Source organism: Balaenoptera physalus, assembly GCF_965194825.1.
Source record: "Balaenoptera physalus genome assembly, chromosome: 10".
Lineage (NCBI taxonomy): Eukaryota > Metazoa > Chordata > Mammalia > Artiodactyla > Balaenopteridae > Balaenoptera > Balaenoptera physalus.
The window spans coordinates 63389987-63404079 of NC_138889.1; the positions used below are offsets into that span (position 1 = coordinate 63389987).

The following is a 14093-nucleotide window of genomic DNA, read 5'->3' on the forward strand; positions in this document are numbered from 1 at the left end:
GGCCTCATAGAATGAGTTTGGGAGTGTTCCTCCCTCTGCTATATTTTGGAACAGTTTGAGGACAGGTGTTAGCTCTTCTCTAAATGTTTGCTGGAATTGACCTGTGAAGCCACCTGGTCCTGGGCTTTTGTTTGTTGGAAGATTTTTAATCACAGTCTCAATTTCAGTGCTTGTCATTGGTCTGTTTATATTTTCTCTCTCTTCCTGGTTCAGGCTCGGAAGGTTGTGCATTTCTAAGAATGTTTCCATTTCTTCCAGGTTGTCCATTTTATTGGCATATAACTGCTTGTAGTAATCTCTCATGATCCTTTATATTTCTGCAGTGTTAGTTGTTATTTCTCCTTTTTCATTTCTAATTCTATTGATTTGAGTCTTCTCCTTTTCTTGATGAGTCTGGCTAATGGCTTATCAATTTTGTTTATCTTCTCAAAGAACCAGCTTTTAGTTTTACTGATCTTTGTTACTGTTTCCTTCATTTCTTTTTCATTTATTTCTGATCTGATCTTTATGATTTGTTTCCTTCAGCTAACTTTGGGGTTTTTTTGTTCTCCTTTCTCTAATTGCTTTAGGTATAAGGTTCTGTTGTTTGAGATGTTTCTTGTTTCTTGAGGCAGGATTGTATTGCTATAAACTTCCGTCTTAAGAACTGCTTTTGCTGCATCTCACAGGTTTTGGGTCGTTGTGTTTTCTTCACTGTCATTTGTTTCTAGGTATTTTTGATTTCCTCTTTAATTTCTTCAGTGATCTCTTGGTTATTTAGTAGTGTATTGTTTAGCCTCCATGTGTTTGTAGTTTTTTTTACAGATTTTTTTCTGTAATTGATATGTAGTCTCATAGTGTTGTGGTCGGAAAAGATACTTGATACAATTTCAATTTTCTTAAATTTACCAAGGCTTGATTTGTGACCCAAGATATGATCTATCCTGGAGAATGTTCCATGAGCACTTGAGAAGAAAGTATATTGTTATTTTTGGATGGAATGTCCTATAAATACCAATTAAGTCCATCTTGTTTAATGTATCATTTAAAGCCTGTGTTTCCTTATTTATTTTCATTTTGGATGATCTGTCCATTGGTGAAAGTGGGGTGTTAAAGTCCCCTACTATGATTGTGTTACTGTTGATTTCCCCTTTTATGGCTGTTAGCATTTGCCTTATGTATTGAGGTGCTTCTCTGTTGGGGCATAGATATTTACAAATGTTATATCTTCTTATTGGATTGATCCCTTGATCATTAATGTAGTGTCCTTCTTTGTCTCTTGTAATAGTCTTTATCTTAAAGACTATTTTGTCTGATATGAGAATTGCTACTCCAGCTTTCTTTTGATTTCCATTTGAATGCAATATCTTTTTCCATCCCCTCACTTTCAGTCTGTATGTGTGCCTAGGTCTGAAGTGGGTCTCTTGTAGACAGCATATATACAGGTCTTGTCTTTGTATCCATTCAGCCAATCTATGCCTTTTGGTTGGAGTATTTAATCTATTTACATTTAAGGTAGTTATCGATATGTTTGTTCCTATTACCATTTTCTTAATTGTTTTGGGTTTGTTATTGTAGGTCTTTTCCTTCTCTTGTGTTTCCTGCCTAGAGAAGTTCCTTTAGCATTTGTTGTAAAGCTGGTTTGGTGGTGCTGAATTCTCTTAGCTTTTGCTTGTCTGTAAAGGTTTTAATTTCTCCATCAAGTCTGAATGAGATCCCTGCTGGGTAGAGTATTCTTGGTTGTAGGTTTTTCCCTTTCATCACTTTAAATATGTCCTGCCACTCCCTTCTGGCTTGCAGAGTTTCTGCTGAAAGATCAGCTGTTAACCTGATGGGGATTCCCTTGTATGTTACTTGTTGTTTTTCCCTTGCTGCTTTTAGTATGTTTTCTTTGTATTTAATTTTTGATAGATAGTTTGATGAATATGTGTCTTGGCGTGTTTCTCCTTGGATTTATCCTGTATGGGACTCTGCGCTTCCTGGACTTAACTATTTCCTTTCCCATATTAGGGAAGTTTTCAACTATAATCTCTTCAAATATTTTCTCAGTCCCTTTCTTTTTCTCTTCCTCTTCTGGGACCCCTATAATTCGAACGTTGGTGTGTTTAATGTTGTCCCAGAGGTCTCTGAGACTGTCCTCAATTCTTTTCATTCGTTTTTCTTTATTTTGGTCTGAGGTAGTTATTTCCACTATTTTATCTTCCAGGTCACTTATCTGTTCTTCTGCCTCATTTATTCTGCTACTGATTCCTTCTAGAGAATTTTTAATTTCATTTATTGTGTTGTTCATCATTGTTTGCTCTTTAGTTCTTCTACGTCCTTGTTAAACGTTTCTTGTATTTTCTCCATTCTATTTCCAAGGTTTTGGATCACCTTTATTATACCATTACTCTGAATTCTTTTTCAGGTAGCCCGAACAGTTTGGCAGTTCTTAAAAGGTTAAGTATAGAATCAATGTATGACCAAACAATTCCAGTCCTGGATATATACTCAAAGGAATTGAAACCGGGACTCTGATACTTGTACACCAACATTTATAGCAGCACTATTCACATAGCTAAAAGGTGGAAACAACCCAAAAGTCCATCAATAGATGGAATGGATAAACAAAATGTGGGTTAACCATACAGTGGAATATTATTCAGCCTTAAAAAGAAATGACGTTTTGATACATGCTACAACTTAATGAACCTCTAAAACATTATGCCAACTAATGAGAACATACTGTATAGCACAGGGAACTCTACTTAATGCACTGTGGTGACATGAATGGGAAGGAAGTCCAAAAGGGAGAGGATATGTGTATATGTATGGCTGATTCATTTTTCTGTACAGCAGAAACTAACACAACATTGTAAAGCAACTATACTCCAATAAAAGTAATTTAAACAAATAAAATAAAACATTATGCCAAGTAAAATAATCCAGACATGAAAAAAAGAATAAATTCTGTATGATTCTCTGTATATGAGGTATCTAAAATAGGCAAATTCTTAACAGACAGAAAGTAATACAGAGGTTAACAGGTTTCTTCTTCTGGGGGAAGAAGAAAATAGGGAATTATTGCATGGCAGGTACAGAGTTTCTGTCTGGGATGATGAAGTTCTGGAGATACTGGTGGTGATAGTTACACAATATTGTAAATATACTTAACACAACTGAATTGCAATTGTACATAACATAAATTTTACCATTTTAACCATTTTCATGTATATTTTACCACAATAAAAATTAGTAAGTAAAAAAACACAAGTAATTCATGCACACATTTGTAAAAGCTGTTAAATATTAAAATAGATAAATTTAGGAAAACTGCAGATGTGCTCATATACGTTTTTGTGATACTGGAGGTTAAGGGAATAAAGTAACTGAAATATCCAAACCAAATAAATCACTATGTATGTAGAAGACCTAAATGATTAGCAAGCTTAGTTTAATATCACCATACCCAACAATTATGGAATAAATATTCTTTTCAAATACACATGGAATGTTTATGAAAACTAACTATATGTTGGACTATTAAAGCAAGCCACAAGTTTCAAAGAACTGAAATCACCTGAAGTACTTTTTTCTTTTGCACATAAGCTAGAAATCAGTAACAAAGAGATAACTTAAAAATCTCCATGTTAGGAATTTATATTCTTGAATAACCCAAGGCTCAAAAAACCCCATGAAAATCAGAAAACATTTATCATATAATTATTTTTTGAACATTAAGAGTACTCCATATCAAAACTTGTAGAGTACAAATAGAGCTGAACTAAAAGGGAAATTTACATCTCTAAATGCATATATTAATATTTGAAAAGGAAAGTTGAAAATAAAAGCTAAGCATCCATTTAGACAAAGGACAGAAAATTAAATACCATAAAAAGAGGGGGGAATGGACTTCCTTGGTGGCACAGTGGTTAAGAATCCACCTGCTAATGCAGGGGACACGGGTTCGAGCCCCAGTCCGTGAAGATCCTACATGCTGCGGAGCAACTAAGCCTGTGCACCACAACTACTTAGCCTCAGCTCTAGAGCCCGTGAGCCACAACTACTGAGCCCGCGCACCTAGAGCCCATGCTCCACAACAAGAGAAGCCACCGCAATGAGAAGCCTGTGCATCGCAACGAAGAGTAGCCCCCTGCTCGCCACAACTAGAGAAAAGCCCATGTGCAGCAACAAAGACCCAATGCAGCCAAAAATAAAATAAATTAAAAAAAAATTTTTTTAAAAAGAGGGGGGAAGGGACTAAAAATAAATATTAGTGAAAATATGATAAATACAATTAAAAATTAATGAAATAGGAATCAGACTCGAGAGCATCAATAATGCCAGAAGTTAGTTCTTTGAAGTGGTCAGTTACACTGGTAGATCCCTGACCACATTGATAAAATGAGAAGGCACAAAATACCCACATGTCAGGAATGAAAACACAGACATCCCCACAGATTATACAGAAATGAAAAAGACAGTAAGGATATTTTTAAACAACTTTATGCCAGTAAGTTTGGAATTTTAATGAGCTGAAATTAATATTATAAGAACATAACTTGTCAAAAGTGACTCAAAAAAATGAAAAAGCTGATGTCCTATAACTTTAAAGTCAATAATTAGAACAAAACACCTTACTACAAATAATACTTCAGACTTGTATCTTCACCGGTATCCAACATCTAATGGAAGGGGGGGAAAAAGGCCTATCTTACACAAAGTCTTCCAGAAAATAGAGGAAATGATACAATTTGTGAGGTCAGCCTAATTTTTATACCAAAACTGGGTAAGGAAATTATATGACAGGAACATCCAAGCCAATCTAAATCAGGAACACAGAAGGCAAAAAAAATCCTGGACAAAATTTGACATGGTGAACTCTACAAGAAAGTAAGTTACCAAACACTATCAGGGCCTATGGAAAGGGCTTAGGAGCCAACGTGAAAGGGTCCCTTCTGGCCAAAGAGCAAACAACCTGGTGATCACAGAAAATACTAGCTGCAATGGATGGAAACACAGCAACAGGGGTGGGGTGGGGGGGAGGAGAGAAGATGGTTTAATTAAATGTTTCACATGAAGAACGTACAACTAAAAGACAAGGAACTAAATATGAAACATAAAAACAGTGTCAGGCAAATGTGAAGAGGACTGGAATCAGAAATATCAAGGTGAGACAGGTACAAGGAACAGACACAAGAAGCCAAAGAACAGAAAAGTGTTGCACAATTTGTGAAAGCAAAACTGTGACTCTGAACACCAGATTTATTTCAACAATGAAATATTTCATAAGTAAAAACAAGTGACAGATTCATGTATATTTCGCCATATTTACGTCACTGCCCTCACTTGGCTTATAGGAATACAGCGATATAGGAATAAGAGTTACTTGTTTGAACTTGTATTGAACTTGTTTCCCACAACCTTGCTACATTTATTTATTAGTTCAGAATTGACATACAGTAAACAGCACATATTAAATTGTACAATTCGGTAAGTTTTGACATGTGTATACGCCAGTGAAACCATCATCACAATCAAGAAAAACAACATAGCCATAAACACCCAGAAGTCTCCTCATACACCTTGTAATCTCTCCTTTCTATCCCTCCAAGACCTCTCCCTCATGTCCAGGCAACAACTTGCACTTTCCAGTATTTTATATAAATGGGGCGGTGGGGGGAGAGACTATCTTGGTCAAGTCATGTTTGAAACAAACATTGAAAAAAAAACTGGAAAATAAAATTATATCCACTTGAAAAAATATATATGTGTATTTAAAACCAGAAACATCAAAATACTCCCTCTGCCTGACAGTCCTCCCTATCCCTCTTCAGTTTAAACAACACATCCTCAGAGAAGCTTTCCTTCATCATTCTGTTAGTCTCTCCTACAGTGGCAATCTCTACTTCTCCTGTCACTTGTCTCACTTGTGATTATTTTGTCAACATCTCTCTTCCCCCATAGTTTGTGACAGAGGAATGTGTCTTGTTCACAGCAACTAAGCCCGTGTGCCACAACTACTGAGCCCGTGAGCCACAACTACTGAGCCCGTGAGCCACAACTACTGAAGCCCACGTGCCTAGAGCCTGTGCTCCACAACAAGAGAAGCCACCGCAATGAGAAGCCCATGCACCACAACGAAGAGTAGCCCCCGTTCGCCGCAACTAGAGAAAGCCCACGCGCAGCAATGAAGACCCAATGCAGCCAAAAAAACAAAACCCCCCACAACACTGTAATCAACTATATTTCAATAAGTTATTTAAAACTTAAAAAAAAAAAAGAATAAACACACATGCAAACGAACAAGCATATAACCTGAATAGAGAATCTGACTTAATATATCAAGGGTAGCATTTACATTCCCTTGGGAATGGTGCAGTTTGTTTAACAAATGATGCTGGCATAACTGGCAGAAAAAATAAATAAATAAAAGAACATGTGGAGTTCTGACAAGAGAAAAGATGGGTAAAATTTAAAATAGGGTGGCCAGAGTAGTAGTCACCGATGTGACATTTGAGTAAAGAGTAAGAGAGTTAGCTATTAGGATTTATGGGGAGAAGTGTTTTAGGCAAAGAGAACAATTGGAGCAACGATCCAAAGGCGATAGCATGCCTTTCTTGTCCTAACAGCAGCAAGGAGATTATAGTGGAGTAAACAGTGAAGACAGTAGTAGATGTGTTTACAGAGGTAATGGAACGTCAGTTCTTATAGGGCCTCATATGCCATTGTAAGGAATTCAGCTTTTACTGGGTGAAGTACAAACCACAATTGAGTTTTGGATAGAGAGTGACATGGTCTAACTTACACTTCAAAAGAATCACTGTTAGCTGTATTCTGAACAGAATGCAAAGGAACAAAGGTAAAAGCAAAAAGATCAGTTAGGAGAATATTGCAGTAATTCAGTCAAGAGATGATGGTGCCTTGGGTCAAGGTAATTAGTAGCAGTGAAGGTGGTAAAACTGGTCAGATTCTGGATAATTTTTAAAGGCAGAACAAAGATTTGCTGATGGCTTAGATATGGGATGTATGAAAAAAGTTAATGATGATTCCAAAATTTTTGGCCTGAACAACTAGAGCGATAGAAATGCAATTATCTGCAACAGGAAAGGCTTTGGGTGGAATAGCTTTAAGGTGGAAGATCAGTTCAGTTCTGGACAGATTAATTTTGAAATAAATGTCTATTAGACATGCAAGTGGAGATGTTGAGTAGGGCTGGATATTGGATATAAGAGTCTGGAGTTTGCGAGAGAGGGCCAGGCTGGAGATAAACGTTTGAGAATTAGACTACAGATGATCAAAAAGTCTTGAAATTAAATTAAATCACTTTGGGAGTGAGTAAAGATAATGTGATCAAGAACTGAGCCTAGGGGCACTCCAATTTTAAGAGGCCAGGAAGAAGAGGAACCAGCAAGGGAGACAGAAGGAGCAACCAGTAAGGTAGGAACAAAACTAGAAAAGTGGGGGAAGCCACTTTCCAGGAAAGTAAATCAAGGAAAAGTGACAGGTAAACCGTGTACTTCTGATACATCAAGTAAAGACTGTTGAGAGCAACACCACAAAAGTAGAAGCCAGAAAGGGGATACCATATTAACAGCAAAACGTGTGCTTTCCCACTCCAATCCTCTCTATTTGTATATCATATTTGTAGATCCTAAGACCTGGTGAAATTGCCCTGAAAGTTGTTGATCTGATGACTGGACTAAAAAGGGTGACTCTAAGCCCTTTTTATTTACTCTGTGCCGAACAATTTGCTAAATGCTGGGGACATAAACATGAATAATACACAGTCCCTGCCTTCAAAAAATCCAATGATGTTCTAAAGAAATGCATAAAATCGGACTTTCCATCTTTTCTTTAGCAGCTGCCCACCATACTTTTAAGAGAAAAAAAGGAGTGATAATTTTTTACACTTTATAACATTCATAGACTAAGAACTGTAAGAGATGAATTCCTACTTTTCCCCCCAAAGCTTAAAAAAAAAAAAAAAAAAAGCTTTCCCTTTTGATTAGAAAAGTATTCGGTATTTAAAAAAAGCCTCTGTGTGTGTTTAGCAATGCATCTAGAAAAATAAACAACTTAGAAATGAAATGCCCTGATATTGTATCTCCAGAAGTTAACTACTATTGACACTTTGGTATGTATTTTTCTTCAGTTTTTTCCCCCATGTATTATATATATTAACACTCTAATAAGGCATGTTTGCATACTTTAAGTATAATTTTCAATGTTTACCAACAACTCTTCTACATACTTTCCTGAATTTATTTTCAATGTAATTATTTATTATTATTTTATTATTTAATATCTATATGTGTAGGAATTAAAACAAATGTGTGTATACGTATATATATTTTTTTCTTAACTAGTTTGGCCAATTTGAGTTGTAAGAAAACAGTGTCTTCTGCTTAAAATAATGTAAGCACTAGCTTATCAAAAACAAAACCAAATAACATGATATATGTAAAACTTGAAGCATGTTAAACCAAAACATGTTTATGTTAACTATGATTATCCCTGGGAGTGAGCGAGTTATTTTTATTCTTCTTCATGACATTCTATATTTATCACATTAAGGAAAAAATGTATAACATTTGTAGCACATTTAAGTAAACAGTTTTACACTTAGTTTATATTAGTATTTTACATCTAATTTAACAGAAACTCACTTGGGCATGAATGCTCCATTGGCTAAGGATGGTTCATCGTCATCTAGCCCATCAAAGAGATGTGACTTGGCTGTGCCTGTTGTTTGTAAAGCCTTCGGTCGGACTCTGGTGGCAGGGCGGGGTGTCAGTTTATAATGTGTAGGTGTTGTGAGAGCCTTCTGGGCTGCTGGATTTGTTGGTTTCAATCTCTGAAAAACAAAAAAATCAAGGAAAGTTCTAGTTTAACTCAAATATGATATTGGCCTTAAAAATCAGAAGACCAGAGTTCACACCTCATCCCTGCCATTTACCTGCTAGATCCCTCTTGGAGTCTTGGCTCCCAAAACACAAGGATTTCCCACCCAACTTTGTATGTAAGTGTGAATGCTAATGTAACTGTCTTTATTTCTCTATAATTGATTTTCATTCATCTCCCCAGCCCCCATTTCAATGGGTTTGTCTGACTTGTTTCAAAATGTAATTGAGATAACTGCATCTGAAGTGCTTTGTAAATCGAAATGTACTAACAGAACATATTAACATACCATGTGCACTTCTCTTCATCTTACAAAAGAGAATAGCCTGCAGTTGTTTTGCTTTCTAAAACAAAGACGACGATATTTACATTCAATTTTAAGAAAATATAATACCAAAATAATTCTAAGCCTAATTACTTTTCAATTAAACCAAAAATCTTATCCTTCAAGAAGAAGTGAGACACAGCCATAAATATTCAACTTTTATGCAATCTACATCACTCTGAAAAAATGGATAGATATTAGCTTGCATTTATCCACCATTTAATAAACGCTGATAATTACCATGAGTCAAACACTAAGAATAAAAATAATACAATTGGGACTTCCCTGGTGGTGTAATGGTTAAAAATCCGTCTGCCAATGCAGGGGACATGGGTTCGAGCCCTGGCCCAGGAAGATCCCACATGCCGCGGAGCAACTAAGCCCGTGCGCCACAACTACTGAGCCTGCGCTCTAGAGCCCGCGAGCCACAACTACTGAGCCCACATGCCACAACTAATGAAGCCCACATGCCTAGAGCCCATGCTCCGCAACAGGAGAAGCCACTGCAATGAGAAGCCCGCGCACCACAATGAAGAGTAGCCCCCACTCGCCGCAACTAGAGAAAGCCAGTGTGCAGCAACGAAGACACAATGCAGCCATAAATAAATAAATAAATAAATTTATTTAAAATAATAATAATAATACAATTACTCTCCCTGATATTTGAGGGTATTACAACTTAGTGGAGGAGACATACAACTAAATTAATTAGTCTTCAGGTTGGTTTTGATGGCACCTTTACTATGTCTCCATAGCATCTTCAGGATGTTATACATTTGTTTTCCTAAACAGTATACATGGGATTATATAACCACTTGAAACAACAATATCTAAAATATAAAACCCGTCACAGTTTATTCTTCTGTTCACAATGCAGACTGTTTACACTTCAGTAACAACAAACCTTCCCAAATCTCTTTTGCGATCTTTCACAACTCTGTGCCTTTGCTTGGAATGTCTTGACCTAGATCTACCAACTTCTACATATGTTCTCAAAAAAAGTTAAACCTTACCTCTTCTGAAAACCTTTATCAAACTCACCGAAGACTCTATGCTCTTCCCTCTGTGATATTTTTAAATTTTTATTAAGATAAAATTCACTAACATAAAATTCACCATTTTAATGCATATAATTCAGTTGAGTTTTAGTATATTTACAAGGCTGTACAACCACCAACCACTAAATTCCAGAACATTTCCCTCATTACAAAAAGAAATCCTGTGCCTCCCAATTCCTCTCTTTATCTCTTTTTTTTTTTTTAACATTCATTTATTTTATTATTTATTTATTTGGCTGTGTCGGATCCTAGTTGTGGCATGTGGGACTTTTTTAGTTGCAGCATGTGGAATCTTTAGTTGCAGCATGTGGGATCTAGTTCCCTGACCAGGGATCAAACCCGGGCCCCCAGCATAGGGAGTGCGGAGTCTTAGCCACTGGACCACCAGGGAAGTCCCCTCTATCTCTTGGCAAGCATGTACTTTCTGTCTCTATGGATTTGCCTATTCCAGACATTTTATATAAATAGAATCATGTGGCCTTTGCGTTTGGCTTCTTTGACTTAGCATGTTTTCAAGATTCATCCATGTTGTAGCATGTATCATCACTTCATTCCTTTTTATGGCTGAATGATATTCCATTATATAGACATACGACATTGTGTTTATCCATTCATCAGTTGATGGGCTCATCTCTCTATTACTGCATATACTATACTAAAGCTGAGTAAATTTAAGCATGTACAGGTCTGATCTTCCTCACTAGATAGCAAGCTCTTAGAGAATAAATTCTTGTTTACTTTTATTAGGTATCCTCAGTGCTGAACACAATAACTAGTCAGACATAAATGGCTAAATAATTTCTGTATACTGAGCAACTTACTCTAATTCTCAACACTGAACAGAACTGCTATTCCCATTTTACAGATGAAACACATTCAGAGAGGCAAAAGGAGATGCCCAATATCTCACAGACTGTAAGTGGTAAAAAAAAGGATTAAACCGACCAAAGACTACTTTTAATGCCACAACACAGTGAGCAGAAGACCATTTCTAGAGCCTAAGAGATTAAGACAAAGCTATGTAGAAATCAGGAGAAAAAAATTTTGATTTGCCACTTAAGACATTATGATGTTAGAGAAATCAGCCTCTGTGAACCTTAGTTTGCTCAACTATAAAATGAGTATAATATCTGCCTCATATCAGGGCTGTTGAAAAGTCTCAGCCTTTACTTCCAGTTCAACACTTATTTCACTGTCATGCTGCCTTCCAGATACAAAAATAATTTACCCCCTGGCCTAGTGAAAAGCATAAATAATGTGTCTTAAAAGCTTAATTACACCTAAGTTTCTCCTACTCTGAGAACAGATTTTATAGAAACATCCTTAAACTTACCTCTTCTTTCTTCTTAGGGTCTGACATGGGATTCCGGAAGAGAGGAGAGTCTCCAAAAGGTGAGTACGTCAGACTATTGATGTGCTGTTGGAGAACAGCCTGTTGGGCAGCAGAAGCATTTGGATCTGTCAAAGCTTTTTAAAAAAAGAAAAGAAAAAGCAAGATGTCAGTCCAAGGATCCAGTGCCTTAAATCAAGAGAACTTGAGATTCTCTTCAAAATGTTCAGACTCACTCAGTGGCATTACTGGTTGAGAGCAAAGGAGCAAACTGTGAAGAAAATCAACAATCAAATAATCTAAAAGGTCAAAGATATGTGGAACATTTCATAAGAGACAACACACATAAAATTTTACTTAAGTGTTCATTATTGCCAATAATCAAAGAAATGTAAACCTAAACAACCTTGAAGAAATTTTATATCTACCTCATTATCTATCAACGGCATAGCTATATAAAAAGAGATCAGTCTGACTTCTAGAAACACTGCAAATTGGTTTTAATATGTCTAAAAGAAACAATATGGGGCTTCCCTGGTGGCACAGTGGTTGAGAATCTGCCTGCCAATGCAGGGGACACGGGTTCGAGCCCTGGTCTGGGAAGATCCCACATGCCACGGAGCAACTAGGCCCGTGAGCTACAGTTACTGAGCCTGCGCGTCTGGAGCCTGTGCTCCACAACAAGAGAGGCCGCGATAGTGAGAGGCCCGAGCACTGCGATGAGGAGTGGCCCCCCGCTTGCCGCAACTAGAGAAAGCCCTCGCACAGAAACGAAGACCCAACATAGCCATAAATAAACAAAATTAAAAAAAAAATAATACCTAGCATATATACCAAAAAAAAAAAAAAAAAAGAAAGAAACAATATGACAGTACACAGAGCAAGTACTGTTTTTATATTTTTTAACCTAATGATTTTAATCATGAAAATCTAACCCAAGGACTTAATTAAACTAGAAAGAAAATAAAGACATATTTGTAAGTGTTCACTGAATGTTATCTGTAATGGTCAAGACTTGGAAACAACCTATGTCCAACATTAACAGTTGTAAAAATCACAATTCATCAACATGGTGGATTAAGTAGTTGTTAAAAATGACAATGTGGAAATAACAAAGTATCTTTGATTTAATTTAATAAGTAAAAAATTCCGGAATAAAAAATATTAAGTATACTGAGAATATAGAGGAAGAGGGTAGCAAATGAAAATGAAAATGGCTGTTAAGGCATCCTTATATTTACTATTTGTATTTGATATTCATATTACATTTAAGTAAAAATTGAAAGGAAAAAAGATCACCCCATTTTCTTTCAAAGAACAGGGCTTCCCTGGTGGCGCAGTGGTTAAGAATCCGCCTGCCAATGCAAGGGACACAGGTCTGAGGCCTGGTCTGGGAAGATCCCACATGCCACTGAGCAACTGAGCCCATGCGCCACAACTGCTGAGCCTGCGCTCTAGAGCCCGCAAGCCACAACTACTGAGTCTGTGTGCTGCGACTACTGAAGCCTGCGCGCCTAGAGCCCGTGCTCTGCAACAAGAGAAGCCACTGCAAAATGAGAAGCCCGCGCACAGCACCAAAGAGTAGCCCCTGCTCGCTGCAACCAGAGAAAGCCTGCGCACAGCAACGAAGACCCAACACAGCCAAAAAAATAAATAAATAAATAAAATAAAGAAACAGGAAAAAAAAAGTGTAAGAACAAACGTCATCAGACAGGAACAATTGTACATGGTAAAAAGAAAACAGTAACAAAAAAATCTGCACTGTACCCTGATTGATGAAGAAACCTCTTCGCAAGATAAATATTTCAAAAAAACAATACTGATAAAAAAATCAAATCACACAAGTTACTTTAGAAATAAAAATACTTTTTCCTTTATAAACATTTAAAATAAGGCTAGAGCCAACATGTAATAAGATAATCCACAGAAAAGAAGTGCCACCAACAAAAAATTTTGAAAAATTTAATACAATGGAGCAGAGTGGGGGGTGGGGGAGTGGAGAGACAATAGCAGCATCAACAACAAACCCGAAACAGACAGTTAAAATAAAATTAATGAAAAGGGGTAGATCCACTGTAGTCAAATTAAGCATTCTTAAAACTGGATGTATTCACTAAATACTAAAACACTGTATGTTGATATTTTAGGAGAGAGTACAAATTTGCTCAGGATTGTGAAACCCAGAGGAGATGTCAATTTAATGATCATATAGTAAATCATCTGTATTCATAAAGTTCCTAAATCCAATTTAAGACTACTGGTGAGAAAAAAATACAGAAAAGTAGCCACCCAGTAACATAATGTTGTTCTGTGGACTATTCAATAAGACTAATAAAACCCCGGATATTTTTAATGAACTCTAATATTCACTAGTCAGTTTGTTACCTGACAGCCAATTATACATTAAAAAAACACTGATCAGGGACTTCCTGGTGGTCCAGTGGTAAAGAATCCACCTTCTAATGCAGGGGACGCAGGTTCGCTCCCTGGTCGGGGAACCAAGATCCCACATGCCGCA

At 36.7% G+C, this 14093-nt stretch overlaps 1 protein-coding gene across 16 annotated transcripts in view; it reads right to left on the reverse strand.

The window, feature by feature from the left end:
* Positions 1 to 14093, reverse strand: part of NUP98 (nucleoporin 98 and 96 precursor) — a gene marked incomplete at its 3' end in the record, with an annotated part of 98238 nt that overhangs the window by 41810 nt on the left and 42335 nt on the right. For all 16 annotated transcript variants that reach the window (XR_014250449.1, XM_082411355.1, XM_082411366.1 and 13 more), the window contains 2 exons: positions 11579 to 11712; positions 8628 to 8815 (listed from right to left, as the gene is read on the reverse strand). Coding sequence is in view for 15 of the 16 variants with exons in the window: in XM_082411355.1 (XP_082267481.1) it covers positions 8628 to 8815; positions 11579 to 11712 (322 nt within the window). The remainder of the gene's footprint in view (positions 1 to 8627; positions 8816 to 11578; positions 11713 to 14093) is intronic.